Source organism: Pan paniscus, chromosome 18, assembly GCF_029289425.2.
Source record: "Pan paniscus chromosome 18, NHGRI_mPanPan1-v2.0_pri, whole genome shotgun sequence".
Taxonomy (NCBI): domain Eukaryota; kingdom Metazoa; phylum Chordata; class Mammalia; order Primates; family Hominidae; genus Pan; species Pan paniscus.
In genome coordinates this window covers 19,558,342-19,574,272 of record NC_073267.2, presented here as the reverse complement: position 1 = coordinate 19,574,272, position 15,931 = coordinate 19,558,342, and the positions used below count along the sequence as shown (strand labels likewise).

At 51.1% G+C, this 15,931-nt stretch overlaps 1 protein-coding gene across 1 annotated transcript in view; it reads right to left on the bottom strand.

Moving 5' to 3' along the window:
• LOC117978216 (ATP-binding cassette sub-family C member 6-like) overlaps window positions 1–15,931 on the bottom strand; it is a 44,341-nt gene that overhangs the window by 15,802 nt on the left and 12,608 nt on the right. Inside the window, exons 6-10 of the mRNA XM_063598436.1 lie at window positions 13,146–13,307; window positions 7,691–7,783; window positions 5,022–5,225; window positions 3,691–3,834; window positions 1,980–2,067 (exon numbers count right to left, since the gene is read on the bottom strand). Coding sequence (XP_063454506.1) covers window positions 1,980–2,067; window positions 3,691–3,834; window positions 5,022–5,225; window positions 7,691–7,783; window positions 13,146–13,307 — 691 coding nt within the window. The remainder of the gene's footprint in view (window positions 1–1,979; window positions 2,068–3,690; window positions 3,835–5,021; window positions 5,226–7,690; window positions 7,784–13,145; window positions 13,308–15,931) is intronic.

The window sequence follows — 15,931 nt, the reverse complement described above, 5'->3', positions numbered from 1 at the left end:
GGCTGCAGAAAGAAATCTCTCCCACTGAACAAATTGCCCTGCTACTCACTGGCTTGTGGGTGACCCCACAGGGTTCTTGTTCTGTCCGTGTCCCATGGCTACATAATCCAGGGGGAGGCAAACTGTGGCCCAGAGACCAAATCCTGCCTGCTGCCTTTTCTTATAAATAAAGTTTTATTGGAACACGGCCACATCCATTCATTTCTATATTTCATGCTTTGAGCAGTTGTGACAGAGACTGTGTGGCCCACAGGCCTAAAATATGCACACTCTGGTCATTTATGGAAAAAGTTAGTGAATTTCTGAAATAAATTATCATCAAATCCCAGCCTTCCCAGAGTGAAGGGGGTGTTATTAATTTCACTGTGGCCGGCACAGTGTCTCATGCCTATAATCCCAGCACTTTAGGAAGCAGAGGTGGTAGGATCACTTGAGGTCAGGAGTTTGAGACCAGCCTGGCCAACATGGCAAAACCCTGCCTCTACCAAAAAATACAAAAATTAGCCAGGCATGGTGGTGGGCGCCTGTAGTCACAGCTACTCGAGAGGCTAAGGCAGGAGAATTGCTTGAACCCAGGAGGCGGAGGTTGCAGTGAACCAAGATTGCACCACTGCACTCCAGCCTGGATGACGGAGTAAGACTGTGTCTCAAAAATAATACTAATTATTATTATTATTATTTCACTGTGATAACAAGTGTAATTAGATTAGTGGTTCTTGATCCTTAAGACGTAGTTAGAATCGCCTGAAAGATTTTCTAAAAATCAAAGCTCTCATGGCTTAGCCCAGATCAACTAAATTCATCCTCACAATTAGCTGCTATAATGATTAACATGCCCATTTTGGAGATGGGAACACGGAGGCTCAGAGAGATGATCTACTTGTCAGGATCACCCAGCTAGTCAGTGCTGGGGCTGGGATTTGGACCTGGGCAGTTGAATGCCACAGGCTCGGCTTCTTACCACTATGTGGGTGTTTTCCAGGTACACAGTTTGCCCAGATTCTTCATTGCAACAAGGGAGAGGGTGTCTTGGCCCGTGGCGTAAAAGAAGGATGGGGTGGAGGGGGAAGCCCAGGTAACTTGAGCTTGGTAAGTCTCATCGTGCAATGGTGCTTGAAATGTTGCTATTTTCCAGCTTGATCAAAATGCTGTCATGCTTATTACCTGGGACTTTCTGCATGAGGACAAGGACCTGGTCTGTTAGAGCAGGAGTCCTCAACCCCCAGGCCACAGACTGGTACCAGTCTGCAGCCTCTTAGGAACTGGGCCATACAGCAGGAGGTGAGCGCAGGGCAGGTGAGCAGAGTGTCATCTGTGTTTACAGCCATTCCCCATCACTCCCATCACCGCCTGAGCTCCACCTCCTGCCAAATCAGCAGCAGCAATAGATTCTCATAGGAGCATGAACACTTGTGAACTGTGCATGTGAGGAATCTGGGTTGCGTGTTCCTTATAAGAATCTAATGCCTGATGATCTCTGTCTCCCATCACCCGCTTTGGGGCCATCTAGTTGATGGAAAGCAAGCTCAGGGCTCCCACTGGTTCTACGTTATGGTGAGTTGTATAATTATTTCATTATATAGTACAATGTAATAATAATAAAGGGCACAATAAATGGAATGTGTTTGAATCATCCCAAAACCACGCGCCTCACCCCGGTCCGTGGGAAAACTGTCTTCCACAAAACCAGTCCCTGGTGCCAAAAAGCTTGGGGACCACTGTGTTAGAGTGTTCCCTGTTGTACACCCAGGATGGTACAAAGTGGGTGCTCAGTGAGTGGTCGCTGAATGGCTAGCAGAAAGAAGAGCAGCACGGTGCCAGTTTCCAAGTGACACGCAGATGCCGTGATCTGCACGTGTCATCCATTGCCCGCAGCCCCCATCTCCCCCTAGTGCTGATGCTGGCTTGCCATTATGGGCCGGGGTGGCCCCCACATCCCCCATCCCTCCCACACCCCTCCTGCCAGACTCAGCACTCACCGCTTCCAGAGGAACTTGAGTCTACGGCACCAGGGTCAACTTCTTCCAGGCAGAGGAAGGTGACCAGACGGTCAAAGGACACCCGGGCCTAGGAAAACCGAAGCCGCAGGTCACCCAGCAAGAAGAGCAAAGAACTCGGGTTTTGGGTGTTGGTGTCTCAAGATGTGTGGCAACAGCTTCCTGTCTACCAAGCTCTGTGCATAGGAGGCATGAGGACAAAGCTTTCTAGTTCATGGGAAACGATGCAACCCGAGTGGTGACCTTGATGGTGGTGATCTCCCACCTCTGCGATCCTACAAATCAGTGACACCGAAGCAAGCCAGCTGCCATTCTGCAGACAAGATCTGGGAAGAGGATGGTGGCTTTTCCAATAAGGTTATCAAGCCATTATGTGGAACAATTTCAAATGTTGTCCTCCTGGGGGTGCTCTCTCCCAGTCACAAACCCATCTTTGGGGTAGAAAGAGACCAGTCGTTAAAATAGAGATTAGGCCAGGTGCAGTGGCTCATGCCTGTAATCCCAGCACTTTGGGAAGCCAAGTGCAGGAGGATCACTTGAGGCCAGGAGTTGGAGACCTGGGGAACATAGCAAGACTCTTTGTTTCTACAAAAAATTAAAAAAAATTAGCCGGATGTGGTGGCCCATGCCTGTAGTCCCAGCTACTCAGGAGGCTGGGAGGTAGAAGCATCACTTGAGTCCAGGAGTTTGAGCATGCAGTGAGCTGAGATGGTGCCACTGCACTCCAGCCTGGGTGACAGAGTGAGACACTGTCTCAATAAATAAATAAATAAATAAATAAATAAATAAATAAATAAGGCAGCCAGGCGCGGTGGCTCATGCCTGTAATCCTAGCACTTTGGGAGGCTGAGGTGGGCTTATTACATGAGGTCGGGAGCTCAAGACCAGCCTGGCCTGGCCAACATGGTGAAACCCTGTCTCTACTAAAAACACAATAAATAAATAAATAAGACTGGGTGCAGTGGCTCATGTCTGTAATCAGCACTTTGGGAGGCCAAGGTGGGCAGATCACCTGAGGTCAGCGGTTTAAGACCTGCCTGGCCAACATGGTGAAATCTCATCTCTACTAAAAATACAAAAAAAAAAAAAAAAAAAAAAAAAAAATTAGCTGGGCATGGTTGTGCATGCCTGTGGTCCCAGCTACTTGGCAGGCTGGGGCAGGAGAATCACTTGAATCTGCAAGGTAGATCTTGCAGTGAGCCGAGATTGCACCACTGCACTCCAGCCTGGGTGACAGAGTGAGACTCCATCTCAAATAAATAAATAAATAAAAATAAAAAATAAAAAACATGGAGATGGCTCAGGTATGCCGCCGTTTCTTGTTTTCATCATGCTGAAAGGACTACGGATAGCAAAGGAAGAGAAACAAAATCGCTTTGTATAAAAAAGGGAACTGACATGATTGCTTGTATGTGGAATTGCTGGGCAGATGGACAAGTATGCATGTCCTGAGGGTGTGTGTGGAAAGGTCTGCACATTGCCCTCCAAAGGCTGACCCCTTCCAGATGTATTTGCTGTACTCTCTGCCCGCCTCTGTTCTTGCCCCTACCTGCCTCTTTTCCAGCTCCACACCATCCCTCTCCCCCCCACTCTGTCTTCCCTCTCCTCTGCAAATGGCAGGGGTAGGGAAGCTGGAGCCAGGTGTAGCCCACGCACTCTCCCAGGATGGCTCCAGCCCTTGCACCCACCTCACCTGGACGAGGGAGTGGATGGAGAAGGGCAGGAAAGCCTGGGCCTTGTTGAGGATGTTGAGAACTGTGAGAGTCACAAAGGCTTTCTCTGCATCCATAGCATTCTCGGCCACCAGAGTGTGGACAGCAAACACCACCAGTGCGACCTGGGGGGTGGGGGGGACACATGGGGCAACAGTGAGACACGCAAGCATGGATAGGGCAGCCTGGGCAAGCTGTGGTGCCTACACGGTCCATGTGGCCCACCCGCCATGTCCGCATGTGCTTCCCTCTGTAGATCCCACTCCCAGTCCTGCTAACACATGTCCTCTCCGCAGTCATAAGCTACATAAGGCTCTCTCTAAAGACACAGCGCATTGCTAATGGTGATGAGTGCGCAGCCCCACGGCTCTAGGCGTCACTAGAACCTAGGGGAGAACCTAATGCCTCTAGGTTCCAGGCATCGGGGGACAGCAGAGTTTTTGATCTTGGTAGCCCTGTTGTTCTAGACGTGGTGGAACTTGTGATTCTAGAGTCCCTTGGAAGATGACTCTAAAGTTGCAGGCAGGAGCAGCACTTGAGGGCTCTAGGTGTTGGTGCCATTTGTGGTGCTTTTTTTTTTTTTTGAGATGAAGTCTTGCTCTGTCGCCCAGGCTGGAGTACAGTGGCATGATCTCGGCTCACTGCAACCTCTGCCTCCTGGGTTCAAGTGATTCTCCTGCCTCAGACTCCCAAGTAGCTGGGATTACAGGCGCCCGCCACTGCAACCAGCTAATTTTTATATTTTTAGTAGAGACAGGGTTTCGCCATGTTGGCCAGGCTGGTCTTGAACTCCTGACCTCAGGTGATCCACCCACCTCGGCCTCCCAAAGTATTGGGACGACAGGCATGAGCCACCACACCCAGCCTATGCATCCAATTTTTTAAAACTGTGGTTTAGGAAGGTTGTTCTGACAGCAATATGAAATAAATTACAGAATGGCAGGACAAGGATCACGTCCAGTGACAGGGTGGCTATGGACATCTGCTGGCCAGGATCAGGGAAGTCACTCTGACCCAGGATTCTACCTCTGCCACCCCCCTGCATCTGTACCCTCCTCCCCACATCGGTAGAAGCCTGGAACTCTCTCTGAGAGTTCAGCAGACTTTATCAGCCACTGCCACCTTTGCTAGAATAATATGATTAATTAGTTCTTGTAGAAGACAGCAGGGATCCAGAGAGAACAGGATCCAGAATGAGTGGGTTTTGATGGACAGGGTGGTAGGATCTGGGGGGCTCCACCTACCTCACCCTGCCCCCACCCCCGCACTCCTTCCTCAGTGCTGCTCAGCATAGAGACTAGAGTGACGTCACCAGAAATGTAGACACTTGGAAGGACACCAGCGACACAGAGAAGAGGAGGCCGGAGGTCCGCAAGGCGCCCAGCTCCTGGCCTCGGATGCCCAGGACTCTTTCTAGAAAGGCTCCCTCCCAACCATGGAACTTGATGGTCTTCGAGTTCCTGAGGATAGAGCTGGTGAGCCGTGCCCGTGAGTCCTTCTGCCTCATTTGCTCCTCCTGGGATCGGAGGGAAGAAGAGAGATGAAGACAGGGACAGTTGAGAATTCTTCCCTGCACCCTGACAGCCACCCTTCAGCAAATCCCATTCATCTCACCAAACTGCGTCCCAAACCTGTCTGCCTCTCAGCATCTCTGACCCTCACTCCTGGTCCAACCACCATCATCCTGTACCTGGACTTCTGCAGGAGTGCCCCTGGGACAGTGTGCCCCACGGAGGAAGCCTCTGATGCCTGGAGAACAGAGGCAGCCTGAGCCCACCTGGGTATGGCACCATCAGGAAGGCTACCTGGAGGTAGTTGATGCCTGAGCTACGTCTTTTTTTTTTTTTTTTTTTTTACCTTTTACATTTTTTGTGGAGTTGGGGTCTCGCTATGTTGCCCAGGTTGGCCTCGAGCTCCTGGGCTCAAGTGATCCTCTGCCCTCAGCCTCCTAAAATGCTGGGATTACAGCCTGAGCTAAATCTTAAATGACCAGGAAGTGCGTGCTGAGCAGGCAGAGGATGGGGGGATGGAGCTGGAGAAGAGGGAGGGGAGGGGCTTGAGATGGGGGTGGGGGGTGGGGGCTGGGGGGTAGGGGGGTGGCGGGGGCAGCTAAAACCCAGGCATAGGGAATAGCATGACTCAGAGGACACTCAGTGTGACCAGAGGAGCATGTGGGCAGGGTCACTTGGCACTTTAAAGTCAGGCAGAGGAATTCAGGGTCTCCTGTGCTTCACCATGGGGCGGGGGGCATCATCAGAGGGGCAGCTGCCTGGAGAAGGTTTTACTTTTTGAGACCGAGTCTTGCTCTGTCGCCCAGGCTGGAGTGCAGTGGTGCGGTCTCGGCTCACTGTAACCTCCGCCTCCTGGGTTCAAGCGATTCTCCTGCCTGAGCCTCCCGAGTAGCTGGGATTGCAGGCGCCCGCCACCATGCCTGGCTAAATTTTGTATTTTTTGTGGAGGCAGGGTTATGCCATGTTGGCCAGGCTGGTTTTGAACTCCTGACCTCAGGTGATATGCCCGCCTCGGCCTCCCAAAGTGCTGGGATTACAGGTGTCAGCCACTGTGCCCGGCCTAGAATGTTTTAGAGGAGGCCACACAGGAGGCTGGAGAAACAGCCCAGGTGACAGATGGACACTGGGACAGCTGGGCCAAGAGAGGAAATAAGCTCCTTCCCTCCATCCCCCATCCCTCCCTCTCTCTTTCCCGCCTTTTCTTTCCTTCCTTCCCTATCTCCTTTCTTCCTCTTTCCTTCGCTTTCTTCCTTCCCTCTTTCCTTTTCTTTCCTTCCCTCCCTCCCCGCTTGCTTTCTTCTCTCCCTCATTCCTTCTCTTCCTCCCTCAATTCTTTCCTTCCCTCCTTCCCTGTCCTTCTTCCCTTTTCCTGTCTTTCCTTCCCTCCCTCCTTTTCTCTCCTTCCCCTCCCTCCTTCCTCTCCTCCTTTCCTTCTTCCCTTCCTCTCTCCTTCCCTTCTTCCCTCCCTCCTTTCTTCCATAGTTCACAAACACTTACTGAGAACCTTCTGCCTGCCAAGCACTAACTAGATGCCGAGTTGGCCACAGTCAGTGGCCTGTGCTGTTGCAAACTTCCAGTTAAGGAGAACAAGGCAATCAACCCCTGTCGGGTGCTTCCTGCAGGGCCCTGTAGGATGTGGGAAGTGCTGTGGGGGAAAAAAGCAAAAACAAACCCAGGGCAGGCAAAGGAGAGGCTGCTGCTGGGAGGAGAGGGATGGACGTGCTGTTTCCTTGCTGGAGGGTGGTGAGGGAAGCCGCCCTGACTACAGGGAGGCGACGGAGGGTCTTCGGGAGTGAGGGTGATCCAGGCGGAGGGAACAGCTAAAGCGAAGGCCTGCGGGGATGTGTGAGATCGGGCAGGTTTGAGGATGGGAGATGTGCGGGGAAAGGCAGGGAAGGAGGGGAGACGGGTAGAAGGTGAGGTTGGAAGCAATGAGGCCAGCTCAGGGCGGGCCTGGTGGGCCACTGTGGGGTCTTTGGCTCAGTCTGAGGAAAATGGGGCCGCTGTGGGTCTGAGTAGAGGAGGGGTACAACGTATTTGGTTTGCATAGGTCTCCTCTGGCTGGGAGTGGAGAGAGGCTGAGGGCAGAAGCGGGGAGTGAGCCAGGGGCTTGCTGCTGTGACCTGGGTTACAGATCATGGGGTTTGGAGAGCCTATGCTGGGAAGGGTGACATTTTGGATGCATTTTGAAGGTGATGCCAAGCAAATCTGCTGACAGATGGGATGTGAGAGAAAAAGGCATTGAACTGACCCAGGGCCTGTGGCCTGAACACTGGAGGGACGGAGCCACTGTCCATTGAGACGGTAGCGGGAGGGGGTGCAGGTCTGAGTGATGGGCAGCTCACAGACGACAAGAACAAAGCCAGACCCGTGGGCTCGCACTCAGCTCTCCCCTCCCCATCTCCCACACCAGGACCTGTGGCTTCCTCCCTACTTCCTGCCTGGTCCGTCCCTTTCCCAAAAGCCAAACCTGATGGTGGTTCCTTTTCTTGGTGATGAAGAAATTCAGAGGGAGGAGGCTCAGGAAGACAGCGATGGCAGTGAGGGCGGAGGGCCCCAGGAGCTGGGGACAGAAGGGGCAGGATGTCAGGAGATCCCGAGGAGCCCAGCTCTCAGAGGCACGTGAACCAGAGCAACTCCATCTTGAATAGGGGCTGGGTAAAATGAGGCTGAGACCTACTGGGCTGCATTCCCAGACGGTTAAGGTATCGTAAGTCACAGGATGAGATAGGAGGTCGGCACAAGATACAGGTCACAAAGACCTTCCTGATAAAACAGGTTGCAGTAAAGAAGGCGGCCAAATCCCACCAAAACCAAGATGGCTACGAGAGTGACCTGCCGTCATCCTCACTGCTACACTCCACCAGCGCCATGACAGTTTACAAATGCCATGGCAACATCAGGAAGTTACCCTATATGGTCTAAGAAGGAAAGGCATGAATAATCCACCCCTTGTTTAGCATATCATCAAGAAATAACCATAAAAATGGGCAACCAGCAGCCCTCTGGGTTGCTCTCTCTATGGAGTAGCCATTCTTTTAGATCTTTACTTTACTAAAAAACTTGCTTTTGGCCGGGCACGGTGGATCATGCCTGTAATCCCAGCACTTTGGGAGGCCGGAGGCGGGCGGATCACCTGAGGTCAGGAGTTCGAGACCAGCCTGGCCAACATAGTGAAACACAGTCTCTACTAAAAATATAAAAACTAGCCAGGTGTGGTGGTGGGCACCTGTGATCCCAGCTACTCGAGAGGCTGAGGCAGGAGAATAGCTTGAACCTGGGAGGCGGAGCTTACAGTGAGCCACGATCGCACCACTGCACTCCAGCCTGGGCGGCAGAGTGAGACTCCATCTCAAAAAACAAACAAACAAACACTTGCTTTCACTTTATGGACTCGCCCTGAATTCTTTCTTGCATGAGATCCAAGAACCCTCTCTTGGGATCTGGATCAGGACCCCTTTTATGTGACACAGCTGCAGATCCTGAAGGTGGTCAGACTTGGGTCCTAAAATGGGGATGTCAGGGAATCTGATAAGGGCAGCCACCAGGTCCCAGGGATCTGTGCTCATGGGGTCTGCTGTGTCAGGAGATGCCTGCTGAAGGTAGGGTCCTTCAATGTCAGGGAGGGAAACAGCCCTCTTACACAATAGGGAGAGAGTTATATTCAAGACAGATTGTGCACACACACGAGTGGGACTGCGGGGTGTTCCCAGCCACAACAGTAAAGTTGAGACCTATGGAATCAGGACCTGGTTCAAATCCTGACCCTGAGAGTTTTGGGTGTGGCCTTGGGGCAAGTCACCTCCCTCAGGTGCAATTCTCTTGTCTGCAAAATGGGAATAGAGTTGTTCTCATTTGGCATTTTCTCTTATTGCGTTTAATTATTTTCCTAATCTTCATTTCATCCCTCGCAAGGGTTGTCAGATTTAGTAAACCATCATACAGAATGCCCAGTTACATTTGAAGATAAAGAGTGAATAAGGTTTTAGTCTAAGTCTCGTGAAATATTTGGGACATACACTGAGAAATTCTTCCGTTTGTCTGAAACTCACACTTCACTGAATGTCCTGTGTTTCTCTGGCAACCCTGCTCCCCCACCAACGTGGTGATTTTGGGATAGTTATCTTCCCCCTCTCAGCTTTGGTTTCTAGATCTGGAAAATGTGGAAGTAGGGGGTAGAATAAATGATTTTTAAGTTGCTGTGACTTTCTGAGATTTCTGCACAGGTTATTTGGACCCGTTCTCTTGACAAGCCCCACCCCAACTCCAGTCTGTGTGCCTCAGTTTCCCGTCTCAGTCCTTAGGAACACTATGTTTATTTATTTATTTATTTATTTTGAGATGGATTCTTGTTCTGTGACCCAGGCTGGAGTGGAGTCTCATGATCTTGGCTCACTGCAACCTCTGCTTCCCAAGCGATTCTCCTGTCTCAGCCTCCTGAGTAGCTGGGATTACAGGCGTGTGTCACTCGGCTAATTTTTGTATTTTTAGTAGAGATGGGGTTTCACCACGTTGCTCAGGCTGGTCTCGAACTCCTGGCCTCAAGTGATCCACCCACCTCAGCCTCCCAAAGTGCTGATATTACAGGTTTGAGCCACCCCACCTGGCCTGGGAACACTATTTTCTAACCTTGGGCCAGTTTGTTTCATTTATGCGGCAATGGCGCTACCTAGTGGCTCAATGGAGAAGTGCGCAGAGGGTAAACACCAGCCCACAGCAGGGCTTAGAAAAACACTCAAGGAATGTGAGCAGAAGATGAACATCTCTGTCTGGGGGAAAAATGGTATCATTAAACTGTAGCAACCTCAGTGTCCACTCCTCCTTCACCAAGGCCTCACGGTGATGTTAGGAACTGTCTACCAAGAGGCAGGAAAAGTACACAAGCGAAGTAACATGGTGCATTATCTATGGATACCTTGTTGGTCTCATCTAATTTTTTTTTTTTTTTTTTTTTAGAAGGAGTCTCACTCTGTCGTCCAGGCTGCAGTGCAGTGATGTGATCTCAGCTCACTGCAACCTCCACCTCCCGGGTTCAAGTGATTCTCCTGCCTCAGCCTCTCTAGTAGCTGGGATTACAGGCACATGCCACCATGCCCGGCTAATTTTTATATTTTCAGTAGAGACAGGGTTTTGCTATGTTGGCCAGGCTGGTCTTGAACTCCTGACCTCAAGTGTTCTGCCGGCCTTGACCTCCCAAAGTGCTGGGATTACAGGCGTGAGCCACCGTGCCCTGCCTGGTCTCATCTGATTTTTAGCAACGGTGGGGTCAACCTGATCAATTGCCCTGAATTTTCCCATGTTCTTCCTCTCTCCCTCTCTTTCTTCCTAATGATGACATTTATGTACTGCACATCAAGCTCTGTCTGAGTGCCTTATGTTGTAATTGCTAAGCACCTGCCTATTGTTTGCAAGGCCCTGGAATACAAGGTGAAGACACTGGAAAAAGTCCTGGCCCCTAGCCCTAGCAAAAACAATCATATGCATGAGCATTCGAGTTTTTTTTGGAATATTCAGCAATTACAATCAAAATGCCATTAACAGTTTTTACAAGGCCAGGCACAGTGGCTCATGCCCGTAATCCCAGCACTTTGGGAGGCTGAGGTGGGCAGATCACCTGAGGTCAGGAGTTCAGGACCAGCCCAGCCAACATGGTGAAACCCAGTCTCTACTAAAAATACAAAAATCAGCCAGATGTTGTGGTGCACGCCTGTAATCCCAGCTACTCAGGAGGCTGAGGCTGGAGAATTGCTTGAACCTGGGAGGTGGAGGTTGCAGTGAGCCGAAGTTGTGCCATTGCACCAAAGCCTGGGCAACACAGTGAGACTCTGTCTCGAAAAAAAAAAAATCAAAAGGATACTATTTCATGACATATGAAAATGATATGCACTTCAAATGTCAGCATCCATAAATAGAGTTTTATTGGAGGAATACCATGCCTGTTTGCTTAGTATGGTCTACAGCCACTTCTGCACTCCAAGGGCAGAGATGAATATTTGCAGGAGAGATGGTGTGGCCTCCAGTGTAAAAAGCATCTACTGTCTTATCCTTTATGGAAAAGTAACTAATGATAATATTACAAATACCTACAGGGTGCAGTTGTGTGCCCAGCACCCTTTTAAGTGCTTTCTACATATAGGCTGGTTCAATGCCTCAGCCCCTCTGGGGCAGGAGTGCTACTGTTAATTATGATCCTCACGTTGGAGACAAGAACGGGAGGCACAGAGAGAGTAGGTTCCTTGCACACGGATTCACAACTGGTAAGTGGTCAGAAGCAGGATTTGAGCCTAGGCAGTTCCCGATACAGAGTCTAATTTTATTTTTATTTTTATTTATTTGTTGGAGACAGAGTCTCACTCTGTCACCCAGGCTGGAGTGCAGTGGCAATATCTCAGCTCACTGCAACTTCCACCTCCAAGTCTCAAGCGATTCTCCTGCCTCAGCCTCCTGAGTGGATGGGGTTATAGGCACCCACCACTATGCCCGGCTAATTTTTGTATCTTTCAGCAGAGACGGGGTTGGCCAGGCTGGTCTGGAACTCCTGGCCTCAAGTGATCCACCCATCTCAGCCCCCCAAATTGCTGAGATTATAGGCATGAGCCACTGTGCCTGGCCCAGAGTCTGATTTTAATTTAAAAAAAGAAAATCCTATACCACAACGTTAAAGGAATGAAGTTGGAAAGTAAATGTTTTGTTTGTTTGGTTTGGTTGTTTCCTGATGGCTACTTTGTGTTTTTTGAACACTAAGTAGCATTTTTTCCCCCTAAAATGTTCTCCTCTTGTGTTTTGTGGACAGTGGCTATGGTGGTGCCCCAGGGTTACTGGTAACTTCAAAACATGGTTAACTTGCCTACTGGGTACCCTAATAGCACATGGGGAAGTATCAACGTCATCGTCATCATCATCATCATCTTTCTACAGAGGAAACTGAGGCCCAGAGAGGGTGAACTTCCTGCCCAAGGTCAAGTGAAGGTCATCCTTATTGAGGACTTTTCCCATCATGTCAGACAATAGTAGGCAAATTGAGACAGGATTGGAGGAGGAGGAGAAGGAGGAGATGGGGGTGGAAGGGGAGGAGAAAAAGGAGGAGAGGAAGAAGAAAGGGAAGAGAAGGAGAGGGAAGAGGAGAGGGAAGAGGAGAGGGAAGAGGAGAGGGAAGAGGAGAGGGAAGAGGAGAGGGAAGAGGAGAGGGAAGAGGAGAGGGAAGAGGAGAGGGAAGAGGAGAGGGAAGAGGAGAGGGAAGAGGAGAGGGAAGAGGAGAGGGAAGAGGAGAGGGAAGAGGAGAGGGAAGAGGAGAGGGAAGAGGAGAGGGAAGAGGAGAGGGAAGAGGAGAAGGAAGAGGAGAGGGAAGAGGAGAGGGAAGAGGAGAGGGAAGAGGAGAGGGAAGAGGAGAGGGAAGAGGAGAGGGAAGAGAGGGAGGACGGTAGAGGAGAAGAGGGGAGAAGGGAAGAAGTGGGAGGGAAGATGACAGGGAGCAGAAAGGAAGAAGAAGGTGGAACAGGAGAGAGGAAGAGGAGGAGGAGGGGGAAGGAGGAAAAGGAAGGGGTGCAGGAAGAGGAGGGGGTGCGTGGGCAGAAGGTGGGAGAGATGCAGGAGAAGGGAGGGTGCAGGGAGGGGTGCAAGAGGAGGGGGGCCGGAGGAGGAGGCTGGGGCAGGGGGAGAGGGGAGGAAGCCTTATAAGCTTCTACACCAGGAATGGAATCCAGGGTGATGAAGGCAGAACAAGGGTAAAACCTTTCATGTGTCTCTCTGACACCAACCCGGTTCTCCCACAGCCTCAGACTTGCCCTAACCCTGGGGTCACAGTGGACCTCTTCCAGCCTCTTGAATGCTAAGTCAGGAGGGGGAAGGGTGGGAGAGGGGAGGAGGAGGGGGAGAAGGAGGGGTGGGGGACTCCATTCAAATCCCGTCTTCCTCCTGTCACATACCTGCCAGAGATAGACGAAGCAGACCACGATCCAGACGAGAGGCAGCCACAGCCCGTTGAGGTAGAGGACGCTCTCGGTCAGCCGCTGCACGTCCACGGACACCAGGTTGACCACATCACCCACCGCACTGGCCTTTCTGGAGCCACTGGACAGAGCCAGGACCTGGCGGGTGGGCAGAAGGAGAGAAGTAAAGTGGGGAGGCCGGGGCAGAGGGATGCCCCAGGTGGCTTCTCCACCCACTGAGCCCCACTTCACGCGTCTGCGAGGTGGGTGAGTAAAGTCTCTTAGGCCAACCTCTCAGGGCTCTTTGAGGATCCACAGAGATGACAAAAATGAAAATCCTCCAAGATCCCTAAAGCACGGGAGGCATAATAATGAATAACATGCACGAAAACACCAGATTAACACAGATAACGGTGGTCATCTGCCCAGTGCTCACCATGTCGCAGGCACTGTGCTAAATGAACAGCCTTATCCTTCCCCGGGGTGCTCACAGCCATGAATGGTACCAAGCAGGCACTACCATATTCATTCCCTCTAATGCCAGGCCAGGTGCAGTGGCCTCTGCCTGTAATCCCACCACTCTGGGAGGCTGAGGTGGGAGGATTGCTTGATCCCAGGAGTTCGAAACCAGCCCGGGCAACATAGTAAGACCCAAGCTCTACAAAATACTTTAAAAAATTAGCCAGGGGGCCGGGTGCGGTGCCTCACGCCTGTAATCCCAGCACTTTGGGAGGCCGAGGTGGACAGATCACCTGAGGTCAGGAGGTGGAGACCAGCCTGGCCAACATGGTGAAACCCTGTCTCTACCAAAAATACAAAAATTAGCCGGGCATGGTGGCAGGCACCTGTAATCCCAGCTACTTGGGAGGCTGAGGCAAGAGAATCGCTTAAACCCAGGAGGCAGAGGTTGCAGTGAGCCCAGATCAAGCCATTGCATTCCAGTCTGGGCAACAAGAGCAAAATCCATTTCGGGGGGGAAAAAAGGAAAAAATTAGCCAGGCATGGTTGTGGTGCGCCTGTGGTCCCAGCTAGCTACTGGGGAGGCTGAGGTGGGAGGATTAATTGAGTACAGGAGGTTGAGGCTGCAGTGAGCCATGTTGGTGCCACTGCACTCTAGCCTGGGCAACAGAGCAAGACCCTGTCTTTAAAAAAAATTCTATGGATAAATTGGTCTCTATTATTCTCTCACCAAGGAAAATACCACTTCCAGTTAAATTAAGACATGTAAGAGACATCTCGATGGAAGTATTAGAGTGAAAAAAAAAATGTGAGACTAGAATCAATGAAATGAACATTTACTAACCCCATTCTATGGCTAAAGAAACCGAGGCAGAGAGAAGTTGAGCAACTTGCCCAAAGTCACAGCCCTTGTAAGCGCCTACACAAGGAATGGAATCCAGGGTGACGAAGGCATGACAAGGGTGAGACCTTTCACGTGCTTCTGTGACACCAACCTGGTTCTCTGGCAGCCTCACATCTGCCTTAACCCTGGGGTCACAGTGGACCTCTTCCAGCCTGTTGAATGCTAAATTCCACATGCAGCCCTCCCTTTGTGACTGCGTGAGGGAGTGAAGAAGTGATCCAGGAATGACTGGACATAGAAATTCTCCACTTAGCAAGTCTTTGAAGAGTGCCCACTGTGTGACTCACACTGAGCTGGGAACTGAAAATACAGCTGTGAACAACAGAGATGAGGCTTGCTGTCCCGGGACTGGAGTTTGAGGTGGGGAACAAGGCTCTATAATAAAGATTTATATAACTGGCCGGGCACAGTGGCTCACACCTGTAATCCCAGCACTTTGGGAGGCTGAGGCGGGTGGATTGCTTGAGGCCGGGAGTTCGAGATCAGCCTGGCCAATATGGCAAAACCCCATCTCTAGTAAAAATACAAAAATTAACTGGGCATGCTGGTGGGCGCCTGTAATCCCAGTTACTTGGGAGGGTGAGGCAGGACAATCGCTTGAACCCAGGAGCCAGAGGTTGCAGTGAGCCAAGATTGCACCACTGCACTACAGCCTGGGTGACAGAGTGAGACTCTGTCTCAAAAAAAATTAGACAAAACAAAAATATTTCTATAACTCATGCTTTAATGGCAGTTATGATGAGTAACATAAAAAAGTAGCCCAGGCTGAGCGCGTTGGCTCATGTCTGTAATCCTAGCACTTTGGGAGGCTGAGGTGGGTGGATCACCTGAGGTCAGGAGTTCGATACCAGCTTGGCCAACATGGTGAAACCCTGTCTACTAAAAATACAAAATTAGCCGGGCATGGTGGCGCACACCTGTAATCCCAGCTACTCAGGAAGCTGAGACAGGAGAATCACTTGAACCCAGGGGGCGGAGGTTGTAGTGAGCCGAGACTGTGCCACTGCACTCCAGCCTGGGCAACAAGAGCGAAACTCTGTCAGAAAAAAAAAAAAAAAAAAGCCCAGAGGTTAGAGAGGAGGGATCTGATCTCATCAGGAGATCAAAGAAGGCCTCCTGGCGGGTGGGTGGGGAATAGGAAGATCAATGCCTGCTCACCAGGCAGCCTTCCTCTTAGGCTCAAGGAAATGTGGACTCTCAAGACAGGATAGGGCACACCCAGCTCTGGCATGCTCAGGGGAACAGGAGCCTGGGACGCAGCACTCTGGCAGGACAGCATCAAGAGCTGCCCTCTCAGCCACCTAGGAGCTGTCCCCTCTGTCCCCTCCTCCCCTAGGTGACAGCTCAGGTGTCAGGGAATGACACTTACATGGGACGGGACCTGCCCTGGCTCAGATGCTCCATACCCCACAGGAGCCAA